At 41.4% G+C, this 23,093-nt stretch overlaps 2 protein-coding genes across 13 annotated transcripts in view; one reads left to right on the forward strand and one right to left on the reverse strand.

Moving 5' to 3' along the window:
* Positions 1 to 1,317: 1,317 nt before the first annotated feature.
* SNRPD1 (small nuclear ribonucleoprotein D1 polypeptide) lies at positions 1,318 to 13,919 on the reverse strand. 2 transcript variants are annotated; one of them, XM_036079254.2, is made up of 4 exons: positions 13,768 to 13,919; positions 6,532 to 6,608; positions 4,780 to 4,971; positions 1,318 to 1,499 (listed from the first exon to the last, which is right to left on the reverse strand). In XM_036079254.2, exons 1-4 carry the CDS (start codon positions 13,779 to 13,781, stop codon positions 1,423 to 1,425), a joined length of 360 nt encoding a protein of 119 aa, XP_035935147.1. In that variant the 5' UTR covers positions 13,782 to 13,919; the 3' UTR covers positions 1,318 to 1,422. The 2 variants fall into 2 exon arrangements, with proteins under 2 accessions (XP_035935147.1, XP_077916650.1); XM_078060524.1 differs by lacking the exon at positions 13,768 to 13,919 and adding an exon at positions 13,474 to 13,623.
* Positions 13,920 to 20,930: 7,011 nt separating this feature from the next.
* The window catches only part of ESCO1 (establishment of sister chromatid cohesion N-acetyltransferase 1), an 81,697-nt gene continuing 79,534 nt past the window's right edge, over positions 20,931 to 23,093 (forward strand). For 7 of the 11 annotated variants that reach the window (XM_078060530.1, XM_078060533.1, XM_078060529.1 and 4 more), the window contains exon 1: positions 20,936 to 21,207. The gene's annotated coding sequence lies outside the window, so the exon portion shown is untranslated. Of the gene's footprint in view, positions 21,208 to 21,406; positions 21,427 to 23,093 lie in introns of those variants that run through there. The other 4 variants (XR_013443365.1, XM_078060534.1, XM_078060535.1 and 1 more) reach the window with 4 other exon arrangements.

The following is a 23,093-nucleotide window of genomic DNA, read 5'->3' on the forward strand; positions in this document are numbered from 1 at the left end:
GAGGGAGAAGTAGCCGGCTGAGCAGGGAGCCCGATGCGGGACGTGATCCCGGGAGTCCAGGATCATGAACTGAGCCGAAGGCAGTCGCTTAACCAACTGAGCCACCCAGGCGCCCCACCCAATACAAACTTTTTAAAGCAGACAAGATATCATGAAGTACTCTTTATCACTACAGCATTCACAATTTGCAATTACCTATTAATGATTATTTAACTCTGCTTCCGTTTTAGCCTATAAGCTCCATGAGGGCAGGCGTCAACTCATGTTTATTCATGTGTGCAAAGTCTGTTCTGCCTGCCTCCTTAAAAGTTTGCTCTCTACCATGAGGCATCATTGGGTTCCCTTTCCTTCTATGTGGGTTCAAATAATAGGAGCACCACAAATCTGAGGATGAAAAATAATGAGACAGAGAACACACAAATGCACTTGCTATCTCTCAATTTATGTAACCCTCTTATGGAGCCTAAACCTTTTAAGATAATCTTTGCAGAAAATTTCCTTCACATTTAAAAAACAAAAAACCCCAGGTACATGATTAAATGTAAATACAGATTTAGTTCCCCCCAATCCTCAGGCTTTTTCCTTGGCATAAAAATAAATGGTGTAAGCTCTGCAAGGAACTGCATATACTGAGAGGTATTTTTCTCTAAACTCAACCAATTTCAATAATTAAAAAAAAAAAAAATCCTTATTAACTGGGAAAGAATCCAATTTTGCTGTCAAAGAAGGTTTTTTTCTTTTTGTTCTTAAAGGAATTCTTGTAAAAGTACTTGATAAAGGAGCCACTGACAGGTACATTTCACATTAACAGGTTTTGACACTGCTCACAACTGATAATCTAGTGAATGTTATCTGCAGTTTCAACTCAAGAGAATGTAAAATTATATTCTATTGAGAACCTTAAAAAAAAAATCCATTAATGAGCACAACAAAATCTAAGACTCCTGAATTTGAAGAGGACTATCACCTTTACTAAATACCCAAGTCTCCATAAAGTAAAACTCAGGAAAAGGCAATCAATATTAGACCCCAATCCACAGGACGTTAGTTCCTGAAGTACCAAAAAGAACTTATTTTACTCATAGGTAGGTTCCACAAAACAGAATCCAAGTAAAACAATAAAATGCATATTCAGTGCATGTAAAGTAATTAGGTATATATTCTACATACATTCATAAAAAAATTTTAGTTCAAACATTAAAAGCCTGATCTAAGAATGAAATTATTCTGCGTTTGCCTAGTAGTAATACTTAGCTCTTACTATGCAAATATCATGAATATATATGAACTATTAAAATTTGACAGTCAACAGACAACTCCGTCCTACATTTACGTTTATTAAAAACTGACATAAACAAACAAAACCTGTACAAAAAATATCCCCAATCATGTATCACTTTGAAATAGTAATCTTGAGAGACATTATCGCCTAGGACCCCCTCTTCCTCTACCCCGACCACGTCCTCTTCCTCTTCCTCGGCCTCGGCCTCTTCCTGCAACTAAAAAAAGAGAAAAACAAAGCAAGGTTAATTCTCTTCTGCACTGATTGTCACCTGGGCCACCACAAACAGCATCTACAGGAAAGAAAACTAACCCAGCTTTTCTCAAATGTGACCTCACAGGCATCTCTCTCAACACATTATCATGCAGACCCAAAAACTGCTGGCTTACAAAGATAATTTAATATTTATTCCATTTGATTCATCAAGTTTTAAAGTATCTATCATGTCTCAAATTCAACACAAAATAAAATCCAAATGATCTGAACCTTACACAGGATGGAAGAGATATCATATCAACGGAACAGAACATGAACATCATGTGCTAGATTTTTTTGTTACTGAATAGGATCCAAGCAAGTTAATTCAAAGCTAAGAAAGTTTAAAATACATTACATCAAGCAACCTTAGGACTCTTTAGAATCTTAAGTCATTTGATCTAATCATAACAAAGTATTTTAATCATTATAGCAACATCCCTGTGTCAGCTGGTCTCCTAAGTCTACCTGAATATTACACTGACAGAAAACTCACTTCTCAAATGAACTTATTTTCAGTCTTCAGAGAGCTATGAATATTAAAAAAATCCTGACATGAAGTTCAAGTCAGTCACATTCTAAACTTCTACCCACTGTTGCCAAACTTGTCATTCAAAGAAACAGAGTAAGTCTAGGACTTTTGTTAGAACAAGGCAGCTTAACCACATTTATCTCCAATTTCTTCTGAAATACTACTCATGACAGAAAAGGAGTAAAAATGGTAAATACCCATAAAGAAAAAGAAAGAGAAGGAGAGAGGGAACACAGTGGCCAGAAAGTAGACTAACAACCGTAAATGTTTAATAAAGAAAGAGTAACTCTTAGAAGACCTATGACCTTAGAAGCCAAGGGTGAGATGAAGCAGGGGGTGGAAAACAAACAAAATGGTTGACAAACATGTGGTGCAAAAAACTGGTCAGTCCTCTCTTCCCCACCTTGCAAAGCTAATGATTATTTCCTTGACAGGTAGGTAGGAGAGAAAAGGTAAAATAAACCTAAAGACATTGAAGCAGAAAGGCTTCAGATTTGAAAATAACTGCAAAGTGGATAGCAGCAAGAGGCACAGAACTGAGGGGAAGGGAATGGGGAATTTAGCATTTTTCAAGCTATAGGTTGCAACCTAAATTTTTTTTTTCTTTTTTAAAAAAGATTTTATTAATTTATTTGAGAGAGAGAGAGAAAACACGGAGCAGGGTGAAAGGCAGAAGGAGAAACAGACTCCCTGCTGAGTGGGGAGCCTGATGTGGGGCTTGATCCCAGACTCCACAATCACAACCTGAGCCAAAGGCAGACACTTAACCAACTGAGCCACCCAAGCACCCCTAAAAATTTTTTTTAACTAAAAGAGCATAAGAAACATATGGGCATTTGCATGTATTAAGACTAAGTAATTCTTCCTGAGATTTCTGTTTCAGTTATATGCATGAATGGGCCATGAAGCAAAGTGTATTTCTTAGCGTGGGTGGAAGGCAAAAAAGTCTCAAAAATCACTGTTATCAAGTGACCATCTACAAAACACCCAGCCCCTTTCTCCTGCTCTGCTCCTATAATGCTGACTGCCAGGCATTATCTCCTACAGTAGGTGACAGGAATCTTTTTTGGCGGGGGGGCGGTTTGAAAAGCTCCAGAAGTGACTCTAGATCCTGAAATTTTGGGTCTCCTCAGTGAAGAGGCCAACTCACTTCTGAACTACCCTAAAGTGAGACTCACCAGCTCAGGAGTCCAGCCTCCCCTCCCAGAGCATCTCTTCCTAGGGTTCTTGTTAAGTAATAGATGGCCAAATACAAGAAACTCAAATTAAGCCTACAACATAAAAATCAAATAAAGAGAGCAAATATGGAGAAGAGAGGGAGAGAGAGACCACTTGATCAAGAAAGAAACTCTTAACTACATAAGAGAACAAACTGATGGTTACGAGAGAGGAGGGGGAGGAGGGATGGGTGAAATACATGATGGGGATTAAGGAGTGCACTTGTCATGATGACCACCAGGTCACATATGGATCTGCTGAATCACTATGTTGTACACGTGAAACTAATATAACATTGTATGTTAACTAACTGGAATTCAAATAAAAACTTAAACAGATGGGGCACCTGGGTGGCTAAGATGGTTGGGCATCTGCCTTTGGCTCAGGTCATGATCCCAGGGTCCTGGGATCGAGCCCCGCATTGGGCTCCTGGCTCAGCGGGAAGCCTGCTTCTCCCTCTCCCTCTGCCTCTCCCCCTGCTCATGCTCTCTCTCTCTCTGTATCTCTGTGTCTCAAATGAATAAATCTTAAAAAAAAAAAAAAAACAAACTTAAACAGAGAGCAAATAAAAAGAGAAATCCAAGAAAACAAACAATGCCAAGAATAAAATAAAATGTAAATAAAGAAAAAACACTAATATCCTATCCAGTATTTTTCAGATACAGAACAAGATTCTATGAAAAATCATCACAGAAGAGGAGGCCTGAAGATTAACTCTATGCTAGACTGGAAAATAAAGTCAAAGAAGTTTCTCAGAAAACAGAAAAAAAAAAAAAAGAGAGAAAAGACTTAGACAATTACTCAGAAGACCCAATTATTAAGACTTCCAGGAAGAAAGAATAGAACAAGTATCAAAGAGAAGAAATTTATCAAAGCCATACAAGTATATTTCTTGCTTTAAATGGCAAGAATATCCTTATTGAAGGGGTCCACCAAATAAGCAAAACAACAAAATGGAGGAAAACATAGGGAGAGCAAGCAAAGACCCAATGCCAACTCATTAAGAAATTTCAGAATAACAGGAATAGAGAGTCAAATCTCCAAATCTTTCAAAGTGTATAGAGGGTGGGGAACTAGCCATGCAAAGGCACAAAAAGAATGGCATGTCTTTAACAGCAACACCAAGAATTATTAATAAATACTATATGCTCTCAACGGCAAGTACAGGGAATCAAGAAAACAAAAAAATGTTCACAAATGTTTATATCTTTTTTTAAAAAAAGATTTTATTTATTTATTCATTAGAAAGAGAGAGACAAAGCATGCGTGTGCAGGCACATGAGGGCGGGGGGAGAGGTAGGCAGGTAGAAAGAATCTCAAGTAGAATCTAGGCCAAGCACAGAGGCTGATGTGGAGATCAGGACCTGAGCTGAAACCAAGAGTTGGAAGCTCAACCAACTAAGCCACCCAGGCGCCCCACAATGTTTATATTTTGAGTAGATCAAAGTATAAATATACATTCACAAAAATGATTATAATCCTTCAAACTTACCAGCTTCCCTTTTCTTAGATTTCACCTTTGGTTCAACATCCACAAGTAGTGTATCCAGAGGTAAGCTGTCTGGGAGGATAAAATATCGAATGTTATTTCCTCGAATACTCAGTGTTTCCAGCTGTACCGGTTCTCTATTCTTCAAAGTCATTTTCACAGCTTTAAGATGGGTATTCATGCTGACATCTACACCTAGAAGAAAAAAAAGAGGGCAATTATTAGCATGATAAAGGCAACCAGTTAATCTATCAAGCCACAGTAAATACCACAATACAAAAGAATGCTGTCTGTTCTGCTACAGTGCAAGTTTCTATGACATAATTTAGTACAACTGGTTAGTGGGTGAATAATGTCAGTATAAACCAGAAATCCTTCCTTCAGAGACTATCCCCAGCACATTAATATTTTGCACGGTTAAGTAGGCTTACAGCTGTGAATGCAGCAAGCCATGGAGGAACCCTGAATAACACCCGACTCATTCCCACTGTGCCCAGGTATTCTCATTTCAGGGTTAGCAATGTTTACTGCATGGTTCTCTCTCACTATCTTCATAACTTCCTTATACCCCATTCCGTGAAGCTATAAGCCTTGTTTTAAATATAAAGTCCTATATGCACTGTAGTATTTTCCTTGTTACTAGGAATTTACCATGTGTTTTTAACTGTATTTTTAAAGGAATGCTACGGTTTTTGTTAATACTTTAATTACCAAACTGCACAGGTTTTGAATGGTCTGCCTCAAACTATTTTTCCCATTGTTTTTAGGGTGAGATTTTGCAAAATAAAAGCACAATTTTCTAGAATGAATATATGGCATTATCTTAGAAATACCCAATTATTGGAGCCTTTACCAATATATCTGAACAAATGGGATAACTAAAGATCTAGTTAATTTCTGTTCCTAGGAAGTTAGGACAGTAAACATGAATTCTCTCAACTTTCCCAACATCCATCTCAAATAGCAATTACACTTCCTCAGTGTCACATGGTCACTGACCATACGGTATTGAAACCTTATACTGCACTGATTTCTTTTCAAAACAATTGCTGTTGCAAACACGCGTACACTCAAATACAATCAGTTTAACACTGTATTTCTCTTGGTTTACTCAGAGGCTGGATCTATACATGAAAAATTATTTATAAACTTACAATTTAAATATTTCAGAGGCTGGGACTACATACTAAAATAGCATTTTCATTCATTTGGCTCAGCAATTCTTTTGTAATTTTGTGGGGAACACCTACTACAAGTGAAGAGTTGTAGTAGCCTTAAACTACACATACGGTATCATTAAAGCAGAGTTAGACATGAAAGAAAAAAAGAATGAAGGAAAATACTCTCAAATAACCCATTCCCCATATATATTTTTACCCAAGGTAATCAAACATGAAAATCCCATCCTCTATCTTCAAGGACTTTACAACCTAATAGAGAACACAAAATTCTAAGAAAGAGTAAAATGTACTTTGAAAGATGCAATATTCTAGGCAGAGGAACACACACAGGCAAAAAGCACAAAGGCTTTAAAAAAAGGAAAACAGGGATCACATGCAGGATAACCTGGGGAATTCGGTTTGGTCTTAGCACAAGTACTTAAGGTAAAGCTTAAGAAGGTCAATGAAATAATCCAAACAAAAAGAATGAGATGTCTACAATAATGTTCATTAAGTAACCAAAAAAGAATACTGGCCTTAAAAGTAGAAGAGGTGGAAAAAAAAAAAGTGTTACAAAGCTGTCTAACCTCCATACCTGTGATTGTTCCATGGACCTGTGTTCCATTCTTTAATTCGATGGTTACAGTTTCGTGACTCAATTTCATCAAAAATCTGTAAAAACAGTGGAAATATAGTAGTAAGTGTCCACCTTTAACATTTCACAATCTTTTTTAAGTCAAAGGGTGAAATTTCTAGATGTTCAAAATCTGCTATAGATGCTACCTGTATCAATTCCTATTAATAATCTGCACAACAATTTCAGCTTTCCTTGAATTATACCCTCAATATTTATGAAGGAGTATAATATCAAAAGCTGTCATTTGGACATTTCTGATTCTCTAAATCATTATACAGCTTAACCTCCAATCCATGCATACAGATCCTAAAATCATTATAATCCACACAACTGAAATCAAGAAATTATATGAAAGTGGTCAAAAGGTACAAACTTCCAGTTATAAGGCAAATTAAGTATTAGGAATGTCACATACAACATGATAACTATAGTTATTAAGGCTACTGTACGGTAGATCCTGAAAGTTCTCATCACAAGAAAAAAACATTTTTTCCCCCTTCTCTTTTTTGGTATCCATACTGGATGATGTATGTTAACTAAACTTACTGTGGTAATCATTTTGCAATATACCTAAGCCAAATCATTATGCTGTACACCTTAAGCTTATACAGAGCTGTATGTCCATTATGTCTCACTAAAGTGGAAAGAAAAAATTATAATTGGTAGTAAAAAATTATATGCTTCCTATATGTATGTGGAGTAAAAGTCTCCCTTTCTAACCCCCCTCCATGTATATGGGGAGATTCTTCTAGACCATTTTATGTGCACTCGTAAGCATATACATAAAATGTTTTTATGCAAATTGGGTCATAACTTTATTGACTTCTATACCCTGTAATTCTCATTCAGCTTAAAGACGTTTTAAAATACATATATATGTTTATAACAAATCCATTTATGCAAATCCTTAGCAACACTTTTACCGATCTTCTAAATCTTCATCAATTCTACAGGGGGAAAAAAAAGAATCTGTTTTTCCCTTTTACTTGTAAGACTGAACATCTTTTCATGAATATGGGAAATTTGTATTTCTTTTGTGAACTACCTATTCACACGTTTTCAATTAGGTGAAAAAATTTTAAATTTTCTACCAATTTGCCACAGCCATTCAAGTTTGTGGTTTTTATTTTTAGGTTGTTAAATCTGTGAATACTTCTGATTAATCTGTTCAAGAAGATGTTTCCCACCCCAAGACTGTAAGAAGTCTTATTCCTTCTAGTTTTCTTTTTTAAAAGATTTTATTTATTTTGAGAGAGAGAGAGAGAGAGAAAGTGTGCGCACAGAGGACAGGGCAGAGAGAGAGGAAGAGAATCTCAAGTAGACTCCACACTGAACGTGGAATCCAGTGCAGGGTTCGATCCCATGACCCTGAGATCATGACCTAAGCTGAAACCAAGAGTCAGATGCTCAACTGAGTAAGCCACCCAGATGCCCCTCTTCTGTTTAGTTTTAATCCACTTGGAATTCATCTCTTTTCTGTGCAGCATGAGGTAGATATCGGCCTTTATTTTTTCCCTCAATTAGACAGCCAGATGCCTCAATAACGTTCACTGAATAATCCATCCATTCCCCACCTCATCTAGTCTTTCATTCTCCCTCAACTTATTACTATGAAATATTTCAGAGAAAGAAAAATTGAAAGGTTCACAAATTATTAAAATGTTGCCATTCAGGGATGCCTGGCTCAGTCAGTTAAGCGTCTGCCTTCGGCTCAGGTCATGATCCCAGGGTCCTAGGATGGAGCTCCCCTCCTTGCTCAGCGGGGAGCCCTCTTCTCCCTCTGCCTGCTGCTTCCCCTGCTTGTGCTCTGTCTCTGACAAATAAATAAATAAAATCTTTAAAAAAAGTTGCCATTTATGTGGGAGTGTCCCCACACAATTATACTTTCACCATATGATCTATACTGCATTCATCTTCTAGTGAGAATATTCTCCTACATAATCATAATACCACAATCACATCCAGGAAAGTGAACAAGAATCCTGCAATATGATCCAACAATGTAGTTCTTATTTCTAATTTATAATACATACTTTGTACACCCTATCATAGCATCACACTAAATTATACATGTAGAATCACCTATTTTTCTCCCCAGTTAGACTACTCCAAGGATCAAAACCTTCATATCTAATCCTGGGTGTCAAAGACACTGAATAATAGTTGGCTGAAATTGGGCGCCTGGGTGGCTCAGTTGGTTAAGCGACTGCCTTCGGCTCAGGTCATGATCCTGGAGTCCCAGGATCGAGTCCCGCATCGGGCGCCCTGCTCAGCAGGGAGTCTGCTTCTCCCTCTGACCCTCCCCCCTCTCATGCTCTCTCTCTCTCTCTCTCAAACAAATAAATAAAATCTTTAAAAATAAAAAAAATAAAAAAAAAATAGTTGGCTGAAATGCTTTAACGATTAAAAGGGAAGATAATCTGGGGCACCTGGGTGGCTCAGATGGTTAAGCGTCTGCCTTCGGCTCAGGTCATGATCCCAGAGTCCTGGAATCGAGCCCCGCACCAGGCTCCCTGCTCAGCGGGAAGCCTGCTTCTCCCTCTGCTCTGCCCCTGCTTGTGTTCCCTCTCTCGCTGTGTCTCTCTCTGTCAAATAAATAAATAAAATCTTAAAAAAAAAAAAAGAGCATGATATACCTTTAAAAAAGAAAAGGGAAGATAATCTTAAAATATCACTTTTTAGTGGCACAGACAGCTATCAAAAAGGGGGTCACTTGGTTTGGGACATATTAAGTCTCAAATTTTAAAAAGTTAATCTGTCCTTATATAAAGATCCATGTAATGATTCCTTTTCATATTTGTTGTCAAGAAAATAAAGTCTCTCTTGGGGCGCCTGGGTGGCTCAAATGGTTAGGCGTCTGCCTTCAGCTCGGGTTATGGTCTCCAAGTCCTGGGATTGACCCCCACATCGGGCTCCTGGCTGGCTCAGAGGGGAGCCTGCTTCTCCCTCTCCCCCTGCTTGTGTGCTCTGTCTCTCTCTCTCAAATGAATAAATAAAATCTTAAAAAAAAAAAAAGAAAGAAAAGAAAGTCTCTCTCAATAAACCGTTAATACTTTATTTCATCGGACAAAAATTCTTTATGCTCTAAATTTAATAATTGCTTATATTAGCTTAGAATTTTCATCTAACAGTTTCTTTCCATTATCAAGCTTTGGTTTTTATAAAATCTTTTATTTTTGGGCACCTGGCTGGCTCAATAAGTAGAGCATGCAACTCTTGATATCCGGGTCATGAGTTTGAGCCCCACATTGGGCATATAGTTACTTAATTAAAAAAAAAATCTTTTGGGGTGCCTGGATGGCTCAGTCATTAAGCATCTGCCTTTGGCTCAGGTCATGATCCTGGGGTCCTGGGATCAAGCCCCACACCAGGATCCCTGCTCAGCGGGAAGCCTCCTTCTCCCTCTCCCACTCCCCCTGCGTTCCCTCTCTCGCTGTCTCTCTCTGTGTCAAATAAATAAAATCTCTAAAAATAAAAAAAATCTTTGAATTGTCCCCCCTCAGTAACTTTTTTTTTTTTTTTTTTAAGATTTTATTTATGTCAGAGAAAGAGAGCGCACAAGCAGGGGGAGCAGCAGGCAGAGCCGGCAGAAGAGGCAGAGAGAGAAGCAGGCTCCCCACTGAGCAGGGAGCCCGATGCGGAACTTGATCCCAGGACCCTGAGATCATGACCTGAGCCAAAGGCAGACGCTTAACTGACTGAGCCACCCAGGTGTCCCAAGGTTTAACTTTTCTTAAAGAACATTTACTTATTTATTTCATAGAGAGAGAGAGAGAGAGCACAGAGGGAGAGGGAGACAAGCAGACTCCCCACAGACCAGGCAACCCCATGTGGGGCTTGATCCCAGGACCGAGATCATGACCTGAGCCAAAATCCAGAGTCGGACACTTAACCAACTGAGCCACCCAGGCGCCCCAACATTTAACTTTTACAGAAGCTCAAATCATTTGTGGAAATAGACAGGATTGAAGTAAAAATAAAACATTTTAGTAATCAATCTACCATATGGAAGTAAAAAGAAAAACCAAAGTAAGCAAAATGGTTTCTGAAGGAATCAAAATACATTTCAGCAAGTCCAAGGATGTGTCTTTGACAAATATTGCTTGGAAATGAGGATTAAAAATGAATGACTAGGAGCTCAAACTCTAGCGGAAAGGACAGACACACAGAAGATATTTAAAGGTAACTAAATTTAAAAAGCAATGGATATATGCATAGGCTTTTGCCAGGAACATAATGTAGCATGGATAGGAGGGAGTCAGAGTTTAGTGAACTTCTAGTAAGAAGTCTGAAAAGTTAGGGCGCCTGGGTGGCTCAGTTGGTTAAGCGACTGCCTTCGGCTCAGGTCATGATCCTGGAGTCCCTGGATCGAGTCCCGCATCGGGCTCCCTGCTCGGCAGGGAGTCTGCTTCTCCCTCTGACCCTCCCCCCTCTCATGTACTCGCTCTCTCTCATTCTCTCTCTCTCAAATAAATAAATAAAATCTTTAAAAAAAAAAAAAAAAAAAAAAAAAGAAGTCTGAAAAGTTGGAAATATGCAGCAAAAAGAGACAAGAGCAAAGATCTGGGAGTAAGAAACAGCCCAACATGAAGAGAAACTATAGCTACACTACCAATGGATAAGTAGAGAAGAGTTAGGTAGGTTCCTTTCATGGACAGCCCAAGCTGTTAAAGAGCTACTAAAGGGTTTTCATCAACAAAGTGGAGTGCCAGGGTCATACTCATATTGGAAGACAAATTAGGTGGCTAGAGCAGTACATAAAGTTACAGTTATCAGACAGGAACCAACAAATAGATAATGAAACAGAAAAGAGTCCAGAAATGAACCCACATTTAGTTAATTTTCTACAAAGGCACCAATGGGACTGTCAAAGCACTCCAATCGGCAAAAGAAAGCCTTTTCAACAAATGATGAAATCCATGGTAATAGGGGTTTATATTCCCTAAGAATATGGAATAACTGGAAGTCTATGTAGAAAAAAATTAACCTGGAACCCTAACTCACACCACTTACCAAAATTAACTCAAGAGAGATCACAGGTCTAAACATAAAAGTTAAAATGATAAAGCTTTAAGAGGAAAACATAGGAGAATAACTTCATGGTTTGAGGGTAGGCAAAAACTGGACAGTACCCAGAGAATAACCATAAAAGGAAAAGCTGGTAAATTAAAACTTCAAAATAAATTTCTGCTCACCAAAAGAACTTATTAAAGGAATGAACAAGCAAGTTAAACTGGGAGAAATTATACCTGACAGAGGACTAGTATGCAGGATATATAAAGAATTCTTACAATTCAATAATAAACACAATGAAAACCAAACAGTTCACAAAGATACATGAATGGCCAATAAACAGGTGAAAAGGTGTTCAACATCACTAGTCATTAGGAAAATGCAAATTAAAGCCATAACAAGACACTACTACACAAGCACTGAAATGGCTAAAATTGTGAAATCCTGGCAATTTATCAGATTATCAAGAAAGAAGTCAAAGACAACTCGCAGGCCTTTGTTTAGAGTTTGACAGTAAGGATGATAGTGCCACCAACCATCATACAAAAATAAGTCAACCGTAAATGCAAACCAGTTAGACAAATACCCATTTTCTTGGCACAAAATAGATTCTCCAGTAAGAAGAAATTTTATTTCTACTGTCTAAGACACAGAATAGGATTCAGTACAGACTTTAAAATTTTCAAGAAAACTGTCACAACACGCAATATCTTTAAATGAGACAAACTGATTCCAAAGAGTCTGACACAAAACTTAACTGTAAGTAGATTCAGACGGGCAGGTATGGAGAAACTGCGAAAATATACTTTAAATTCTGGGGCGTTTGTCTCCAAAGTTACAGTTCAAATAAAAATGGACTAAACGTTAACCTTAAATGCCTTCCCTATAAACTCTGAATACACATTGAGGGTTTTATATGTTATTTTTTTTAAAAGATTTTATTTATTTGAGAGAGAGAGAGAATGAGAAAGAGAGAGAGCACAGGAGAGGGGGGAGGGTCAGAGGGAGAAGCAGACTCCCTGCTGAGCAGGGAGCCCGATGCGGGACTCGATCCACGGACTCCAAGATTATGACCCGAGCCGAAAGCAGTCGCTCAACGAACTGAGCGACCCAGGCGCCCCCTATGTTATTTCACCCATACTAGAAATTATCTACTTGTCTGTCTTCACAAAACAGAAAGTTTCAAGAAGACAGGGACCCCACCTTAAAAAAAGAAAATCCATTACCAGCGCACAGTGTAACAGGTGCCCAATAATTGATCGCAACTGACAAACCTTGGTTCAGACAAGTGCCTAGCTACGTACATAACTGCTAACTTAATCAGAAACTTCCTCTATGTTCAAGGCTCTCCCCCTCAAGGAAAAACACCAAAACCTAATCTATCTGCAGGTAGTTTAGAATGAATTACTCAAATCAGTAAACCAGTAGTCTCAACTAACCGATGAAGTTTAAACACAAATAAAACAGAATAGCGATTATCTGCGTAATCAGTCACAAACACGTAAGCTGATTCTGCCTCCCCTGGGGAGATTCTTTTCCTGAATTAAAGTCCTTTTTGAAGGGACATGTGAGTTATCTTAAATCTAAGGAGTTATCAAAATATAAACAACAACAAAAAAAACCCTAACGAAACCGTAAGTCCAATCCTTATTTAAAACATTTCGGAAATGGGTTTCATTATTTCCGGATAAACCCCTGCAGTTTCTAAGTACATTTTAAAAGCTCATTAATTTAACGCAATGCATACAATTATTCTTTATGTCTCCCACGTTCTCAGAGAACCTAGAACACTTAGTTATATTTGCCGGTCCTGAGCGCTGAGAGGGCCCAGAAAAGTAATCTAGAGTAAGAGCACGAGTCCTAATGAAATGAACATCTTCAACTAACCGAAAGTAAGAGCTTGCACCTTTAAGGCCTCTAAGACACTAAGGGGAAAGAAACCGACAGGCTTTTACGTCCACTTGTCTGAAGACATGCGGGATCCGTGCGCTATCCAGTCTGAAGCCCTGGTTCCAGCGCCCGCGGCGGCGCGGCCAAGATGTGGCGGGAGCAGTGGGCGCGGGAGGCCGTTAGCAGGCCGCGCGCGCACGCGGCTTTCGCACCTCCCGGAACTGGGCAGTCCGGCCTCCCGCTCGCGGCCCAAATCGTCACAGCCCTAACCGCGCTGGGTTACCTCCTCACCTCACGAGCTTCATCCTAGCGGCGCCGTCTCTCTTTCGGTCGGATAGTGAACAAAACCGAACTACCCAGGTCCGAAAGCCTAGGCGTATGAATGGCCGGAAACGCCTACTCCTTGGGCTCCGACGTAAAGAGCGCGAGGAGCGCTGCGGACGCAAAGCGGAAACGCCGAGGCCACGCTGTGCCGTACTCACTTCCGGCTGCGCGGAACGTCACTACGGCCCCTGGCGGCTGGAGGTGTGTCTTGCGATGGCTGAGGTGACTTAGCGCAGGTCTAGGAGGAAAATTCCAGTAAGGTGGAGGAGTGGGGATTTGAGGAGATTAGATCCAATTAGTGGGCCCTTCGGCACGGCCGGGAGCCGTATGTTATGCAGCAGTAAGTATACCCGTGAAGTTCGGGAATTTCTGAGAAAGCCCAAAGAATTATGCTAATTCCGCTCCAACACCAGGAATGTACCAGAAGAAAATCACAGTTTAGCGGATTATTTTTACTTTTTTTTTTTTTTTTAAGATTTTACTTATTTATTTGTCAGAGAGAGAGAGAAAGAGTATAAGCAAAGGGAGCGGCAGGCAGAGAGAGAAACAGGTTCCCTGCTGAGCAAGGAACCTGATGCCGTGCTCACTCCTAGGACCTTGGGATCATGACCTGAGCTGAAGGCAGACACAACTGACTGAGCCACCCAGGCGTCCCTATTTTTACTTTAAATTCTGGTCACAAACCTCAGAAGGGTACCCTACACTGTTGAGAGATCTGTTGTGGTTCTCTAATAAGCTCACAAACTATTTCATACCTTTTCTCTCCCTCTGAAACCTTCTACAGTTTCTTTCTCAGATCACTCTCTAATATTTCCTACTTTTAGAAAACCAGAAGCAGGGGCGCCTGGGTGGCTCAGTCGTTAAGCGTCTGCCTTCGGCTCAGGTCATGATCCCAGGGTGCTGGAATCGAGCCCCACATCGGGCTCCCTGCTCCGCGGGAAGCCTGCTTCTCCCTCTCCCACTCCCCCTGCTTGTGTTCCCTCTCTCACTATATCTCTCTCTGTCAAATAAATAAATAAAATCTTTAAAAAAAAATAAAATAAAAAAAGAAAAAAAAGAAAACCAGAAGCCACCTTTTCAGCTTTTCTTCCAGTTAGAAGGGTAGAAATACTATTGCTCCTTTCAAAGGCAAATTCCTCTTCACTGTAGTCTGGATCCCAGCTCTCATTTTTTCAAGAATTTCACTCCTTCAGTTATCTCCTAACTCGAATCCTCAATCTCTCCCTCTTCACGGGATTTTTAAAAAAATAACACAAGTTTATCTTAAAAACAAAATTCTTCCCTGATGCAGCTCCAGCTACTGCTAGATTTCTTTCACATAAAAACTTCTTGAATGTGTTGTCTACACTTGTTTTATCACCTTTAATTCACTCTTCAGACTCCATTGATACTGCTTTTCTAAAGGTCATCAAAAACCTCGAGACAAACCTCTATCTTCATCTTACTCAACATTTCAGCAGCATTCAACATTACCCTTTTGAAACACACGCCTATCTTGACTTTCAGGATGCCGAGCTTACCTGATGCTACTCCTATGCCAATAGTTACACTTTCTAGGTCTCAGCTGCCTCATCCTCTACTGAGCCATTACATGTTGGAGAGTTTCAGGGTTTACCCCAGGTGCAGTCTTATTATGGATACTTTCTCCTTTAGCCTAGGTGATCTCCTCTAAAACCAGGGCTTTAATTTGTATCTTCAGCCTGGATGCCATCCTTGATTATCAGAACTCTTGGGGAAGTGTAAGGCAATGCTCATCAAACTTTTATGTGCATAGGACATACCTGAGGAAATTTTAGAATGAAAATTCTGATGCAGTTGGTGCGGGGGCTGAAATTCTATATTTCTAAAAGCCTTCAGTTGATGAAGATGCCCCTAGTCTATGGACCATAATTTGAGTAGCAAGACTGTAATGTTCATTTGTGTGTTGCCTTCTCAATATCTATCCATCTCCCTTCCCAGCAGTTCCTAATAATCTGATGATCCATGTGATCCCAATGAAGCTGACTCTATCCTCTGTCAATCATCACGTTCCATTACTTGTCCACAGTGGGCTTGGAATGTAAACTGATCCAGTCAGACCTTTGCAGGGAATTCTCTTTCCTTTTGAATGTGAATGAAGAGATAGTAGCCCCTGGAGTTTTATTGGGAACACCCTTAGAACCAAGAGAAGAATCAGTTTTAGGAGAGACTTAAAAAAATAAAATCCATGATGATATTAATAAGCCCGTGGAAATTAAGATTAAGGGGACACCTGGGTGTCTCAGTGGGCTAAGTATCCAACTGTTGATTTAGGCTCAGGTCATGATCTCAGGGTTGGGAGATGGAGTCCTGCATTTGGCTCTGTGCTGGGCATGGGGCCTGCTTAAGATTCTCTTTCTCCCCCTCTCCCCTTCCCCCACTTCACACACTCTTGCGTGTGCGCTCTTTCTCAAAAAATTAATCAATTAAAATTAAAGCTGGTGGGGGGTGGGTAATAAATTAAAATTAAATAAAATTAAAAACTCAGTTCCTCAGTTGCAATACTCATATTTCAAGTGCTCAAGAGCCCTATGTGGCTATGGCTACCCTTTGAGACAGTGCAGATATAGAACATTTGCATCATTACAGAAAGTTTGATTAGTGCTGCCCTGTTTATTACCATATTTTTTTCCTTCTTTGCATTTAATTGTTATTTACTTATTTATTAACTGACTTGAAAAATGTACTGTCTGAAAGCAGAGTCTTTTTTTTTTTTTAAGATTTTATTTATTTGACAGAGAGCGCACAAGCAGGGGGAGCAGCAGAGGGAGAGGGTGAAGCAGACTCTCTGCTGAGTAAGGAACCCGGTGTGAGGCTCAATCCCAGGACCCTGGGATCATGACCTGAGCCAAAGGCAGATGCTTAACTGACTGAGCCACCCAGGCACCTCTGAAGGCAGGGATTTGTATCTGTTCTGTTAATTTCTATATTCCCAGTATCTAGAATAGTGAGTTGCACACAACGTGCCCTCAATAAATATTTATGAAATAACTGATTGTCTCCCCCATTAGAATGTATGCTACATGAGGAAGGGTACTCTGTGTGTATTGTTCACTACAGTATCCCTAGTACCAAGCTCAGAGTACTCCTTCCTGCTATCCTCAAGGCCTTTTCTACTTTGGCTTTGCCTACCTTTTTTTCTTTTTTTTTTTAAGATTTTATTCATTTGAGAGAGAGAGAGTGTGCACGCACACGTGAGAGAGCACGAGCGGGGGGTGGGGGGGCAGGGAGAAGGAGAAGCAGACTCCCTGCTAAGCAGGGAGCCTGACACTGGGCTCAATCCCCTGACCCTGGGATCATGACCTGAGCTGAAGGCAGACGCTTAACCGATTGAGCCACCCTGGTGCCCCAGCTCTGCCTACCTTTTAATCCCTTTTCCCTTCAATAATATTGGAATATTTGAGTTCCTGCAACTCATCAAGTTCCCTCTCCTCTCTGGACTTTTGTAATTCAGTTCTTTAATCTGGCTAACACTTATTCCTTCTCAAGTATATGGGGCCAGCATTATTACTTATATGCGTTAGTAGTGATTGTCCCAGAAGATGGCAAATTGAAATGCCGGTATCAGTTGATTTATACCAAATTGCTATACTTTTTCTTTGTTTTTATTTTCTAGATTGAAGTGTTTTTTTTTTTTTTAGAATTTTAGCTCTCGTAGTAATTGTCTCAAACTGTCAAGAGTCTTTTTTTTTTTTTTTAAGATTTTATTTATTTATTTGACAGAGAGAGTTAGTGAGAACAGGAACACAAGCAGGGAGAGTGGGAGAGGGAGAAGCAGGCTTCTTGCTGAGCAGGGAGCCTGATGTGGGGCTCGATTCCAGGACCCTGGGATCATGACCTGAGCCAAAGGCAGACGCTTAACGGCTGAGCCACCCAGGCGCCCCTCAAACTGTCAAGAGTCTTGAAATAAAGTCAACAAGAGTGGACGAACAAAGAAAAAAGACTTTATTTGCTGCTAGCAGAAGGATCAGTCTGAACGTGTCTGGAAGTTAGCAGAGGCTTTATAGGTTCTGGTATTTAGATTTGTCACAAGAAAGAAAAGGAAAAAGGAAATGAAAATGTGATATATGGGGCAATGCAACTGCTTCATTATTAGCTTTTAGAAATAGATGTCCTCATGATAAGCAAGGGCAGAAAAGTACATTCTACAGTTTGGAGTTAGAAAGGAAAACAATTTAAACAATTCTAGATTACATTCACAATTTTGAATTTATCAAGAGAATTTACAAGTAGGGGCTTGTAGTTCTTGTAAGAATTGAGAAAAAGACCTTCGCAATTTACAGAACCATAATGTTGAACATCAAGATGCATTAGCTAGGCCAGAACAAGTGTTTTTAGCGTGTGTACATGGCAAAATGTGAACTAATCAGAGGTCTCCCCCAGAACTTTCTCAGGAGCTCTCAGGAATGGAGGTCTCTCTTTTTACTGGGATCAGGTTGGTGTGAGCTAGTATAGTCTTTGAAAGCTCAGTCAAGCAAGATAATTTATTCAGTTGATTATGATTTCTTTTAGTAGATAACCAAATCAAATGAACCAAATTCCAAAGTTCGTAGACAGACTGCTCTAAATGAAAACCATTGATAGAAAGCAAGCCAAATGTTGTCAAAAATCACATTACAAGGGCGCCTGGGTGGCTCAGTCGGTTGGACATTTGACTCTTGATTTCAGCTTAGGTCATGGTCTCATGGGTTGTGGGATCGAGCCCTGCATAGAGCCCTGCATAGAGCCCTGCATCAGGCTCTGCTTCTCTTCTCTCTCTCCCTCTGCCCTTCCTCTCTCTCTAAAATAAATAAGTAAATCTTTAAAAAAAATGACATTACAGAATAATTAAGATTTAATCAAACTACAAATTGAGACCTCTGGCATTAATGAATCAGAAGTGAGATATCTTTTAAAATGATAAAGAATAATGCTCAAGAAAGTTTATTTTTCCCATAAAAGCAAACTATTTTATGAATATTTTTTTTAAAGATTTTATTTATTTATTTGAGAGAGAGAGAGAGAGAGAGCACATGAGAGGGGGAGGGCCAGAGGGAGAAGCAGACTCCCCGCTGAGCAGGGAGCCCGATGCGGGACTCGATCCTGGGACTCCAGGATCATGACCTGAGCCGAAGGCAGTCGCTTAACCAACTGAGCCACCCAGGCGCCCCATGAATATTTTTATTGAGATATAATGGGCATATAAAATTGTATAACTTTAAGGTATACAATGAGTTGATTAGATATTTTTATAGATTGCAGTTATGATTACCATCTTAGCTGACACCTCCATCACATCACATAATTATCATTTCCTTTTTGTGGTGAGAACAATTAAGATCTAGGGGTGCCTGGGGGGCTCAGTTGGTTGGGTGTCTGCCTTCTGCTCCATCGTGATCCCAGGGTCCTGGGATCAGGCCCTGCGTTGGGCTCTCTGTTCAGCGGGGAGCCTGCTTCTCCCTCTGCCTGCTGCTCCCCCTGCTTGTGCTCTCTCTCTCTCTCTGTCAAATAAATAAAATCTTAAAAAAAAAACAAGATCTAGTCTCTTAGCAACTGTGATGTTTATAAAAGCAAACTATTTTATACTTTTGCAGCATGTTTAAGAAGCTCACTATATTTGGTTTTAGAAAAGAAAATCTAGAATAAATTGCAGACAGGAATTATACATCAAATATTATTTACTTATATATCAAAAATAGGTACATATGATTTTGCATGGCATGGCATTTATAAGGATTCCTATGCTTCTGACTGTGACCAATTCAAGAAGTAGAGTGGAATAGATTCCTCAGAAGCGGAGGCCTATTGGGCGCCTGGGTGGCTCAGTTGGTTAAGTGTCTGCCTTTGGCTCAGGTCATGATCCCAAGGTCCTGGGATCCAGTGCTGCATTGCCTTGGGCTCCCTGCTCAGGAGGGAGTTGGCTTCTCTCTCTCCCCCTCTGCCCCTCTGCTCGTGTTCTCTCTCACTTCCTCTCACTCTCAAATAAATAAATAAAATCTTAAAAAAAAAAGAGGCCTATTTTGTGGGAATGGAAACTTGTAAATATGGTTTGTGTGTGTAAATAAAGCGGTTTACACAGAAAAAGAAATCCCATCAGTTGCCTGACAATCTAAAGGTGAAGGCAAATATAGTTGAGATAGTCTGGTACATAAACCACTTTAATCAGGTTGGCGGTCTACTCCTGACTTGTCTCCTCCTCCCCGATTAAAGTCATTTGGCATATGCCATTAAAGTATATATATATCAGGAACAGGGACTGGGGGTGGGGCATAGGCAGGTTTTTGCCAAGTAACACAATGTATGGTGATGTGGGCAATGGCCTCACCCGTCAATACCTCTGGTTTTGGTTTTTAAACCACAGACTCTTTCCAGACGAAACTGACAAGCAGCTCAATAAAGTTTTGTGGAAGATGTATTGTCAGAAAATCAGGCTTGATAAACTTAGAGCACATTTTGATTGTACTTAGTTTCATAAAAACAGGTCAGTGAGGGGAGAACACACGTATGATCATCTCCAGATTCTCAAAAGCATGAGTACCGGTTTAACCTAATCTCACAGTTCTGCAAATAAGAATAGCACAGTAAGCGTGTTCAAGAGTGTGGGAACCACGAATACCAGTGATTGAAACCTGTGTTCTATCTTTAGAGGCTTCGAAGAGCCAAAGCTTTGTCTGAACACCCGCCATGACTAAATCTAGTACAATTTCTTGTCGACTCCCGTGCGTCCGCACACAAGGAGTAAAGTGTGTAAGGATAAGGTGAAGCCCTGGATTTTTTGGAAGCACGGGAGTGCATTGCAGGGGAAGGAAAGAGAAGGGTCAATTGCCTCCCCTTTTCTTTACATTGGCCCAAGTAAAAGATTAAAGGTATTTGAAACAGAGGTCGCAGAGAGCAGTACCCGCAACCCAAAGAGGGACCAACGAAGAAGCATTTACAAGACAAACCACAGCTACGGGCGTGGGTGGCTTTATTAAAGAGACATCCCCGGGAAGGGCCAGAGGCCGCCGCCTGGGGGCGCCGCCGCTTTCCGGCGAGACGCCCACCCGCGGTGCGCGCACGCGAGGCCTCCCACCGCGCCTGCGCTGAGGGTGTACGCTGGCTTGCTTTTCCTCCCGACACCCAGCCGTCCCGGCGGGGGGTGAAAAACTGCGCGACACGCAGCGAGCGTGGCGGCCATCTTCCTCCTCTGGGCACGTCAGCTGAGCCTGTGACGGCTGAAGAGGAGCGTTGCGCAAGCGCGACCAAGACGGTCACAGGTAACTCCCATCTGACGGGCGAGGCGTCGCCGTCGTCGCCGGAAGTTTGGCGTATCTGCGCCGCGGGAGAGGCGGCAGACGCAGCTGTCTCCTGATACCCGGATGTGAGGCGATCCGCTGGCTCGCGTTGGACCCTCGGCCAGGAGTGAGGAAGGTAGGCTAGCTTTCTGACCGTCCTCGCCGCGTGCTGTCGCGCCTCCTGCGTCCTCACCTCCCTCTGCCAGCCTCTCCGGAGAGCTGGACGATTCCCGCCCCCCCCTTCCTGTCCCACCTTCTGTGTCGTTTTGCATCGTACGCCTCTTCCTACTCCTCTGGTCCGGGCTCCTGGAGCCCCTGGGAGGGAGTGGGCGGCTCGAAGACACTGTCGCTTGAGGTAGGCAGTCAGCCTGTGCGTCTCGGCTGCCCAGTCGCCTCATCACCTGCCACTGCTGGGTAGGCAGAGGTAATAAGGGGCCATGACCGAGGACCGCGCGGGTCAGGCCAGGGCTCTCAAGGCGGCTGAGAGGGCATCCAGAACCCGGAGGTGGCGTGTAGCCATTGCGACTACTGGGGCGGTGTCGGCGCTGGCCCGCAGGTAGCCCCCGGCCTGGTCCCCGCCCCCGGCGTCTTTCCTTCCCCGCGTTTTCCCGGAGCCAGCCCCACCAGTCATCGCGGAGTTGCGGTTCTTGCGGCTTGCTCCCCTGCCTTCGCCCCGGGCGCCGACCCGACGTGAACCTTGAGTTCTCTGCAGTCTGCGGGGTGTGATGTGGGGATCTTGGAGGGGAGCAGTGGCCCGGGTCCAAGGTCATGGAGTAATTCAGGTTGGACCTGAAAGTCTGGGCACAGGTAGGGCTGCTCTAGAGTAAAAATGGGTGCATTGAAGGCCATAGTGAAGTTTATAGGGATAGATACGAGCAGAAGGGAATTGGGCCCTAAACTGTTAATAAGATTATTTACAACGGGGGTTTGTTTTACTCAGGCAGAATGGGATAGCGAGTCCAAAAATGAGAGAACTCTCCCACCCCCACACTCCCAACCTCTCCCCATCCCCCAGCCCTCACCTCCCCACCCCCACCTCTAAATGTTGAGTTCTGGAAACCCTGCTGCAGGTACTGTATTTTTCGGGGGGGGGGAGGGATCGCAGCGGGGGAGGAGGAAGGAGTTAAATCGTTGTGCTTTGAGAAGTACTGTGAACCTTTAGGTAGTTGAAATGGGAATCTTTCAGCAGGAAGTAATTGGAGCACACAGTATTTAACTAGTATTATCACATGATATTTCAATAAATAATTAGCCTTCACAAAAACCAATAAAAGAGTGCTACTTGGTGGAATGGGAAGATGTGGACGGGTCTTGTTTTTCCTCCTTTAATTTTTAAAAAGCTGGGTAACATGGATTTCAGTTTAAAACCTGGTTGCAGTGAACTCTGGTATATTCAGTGTATCTTTTTATTGGGTCCTTAGTTTCTGCTTTTCATAGGGCATCTACGACAATGGAACTATTTTTAATTTGAAGAACTTAAAAATTCTCATTATGGGATTAGATATGAGAGTAGGATGAAAAGTGCTTGAAAAGCATTAGTTTGGAAGCTGCAAATTTAGGCCTAGAGTATGTGAGGAAATGAGAAAAATCTAACAGACACTTAACCCTTTTAGGCAGAATGCAGTTTTATGCCCCTTAGGTTAGATATGTGACTTTGGAAGTACCCTTCTTAGAACAAAACTTGCCCTGGCTTATGAGCTTCTGTACACCTTAATCATCCTGGCTCAGGAAAATTTCCTATCATTTCCCATTGGCTAGTATTATAATTCTGTAATGAACAATAATTTTTTTTTTTAAGATTTTATTTATTTGACAGAGAGCGAGAGCAGGAATACGAGTAGGGGGAGTGGGAGAGGGAGAAGCAGGCCTCCCGCGGAGCAGGGAGCCGGATGCGGGGCTCGATCCCAGGACGCTGGGATCATGACCTGAGCGGAAGGCGGATGCTTAACAACTGAGCCACCCAGGTGCCCCACAATAATTTTTTTTTTAACATCAGACGCATAAAAGGTTTTGTGCTAGGCA

The sequence above is a fragment of the Halichoerus grypus genome, chromosome 13 (genome assembly GCF_964656455.1).
Source record: "Halichoerus grypus chromosome 13, mHalGry1.hap1.1, whole genome shotgun sequence".
Taxonomy (NCBI): domain Eukaryota; kingdom Metazoa; phylum Chordata; class Mammalia; order Carnivora; family Phocidae; genus Halichoerus; species Halichoerus grypus.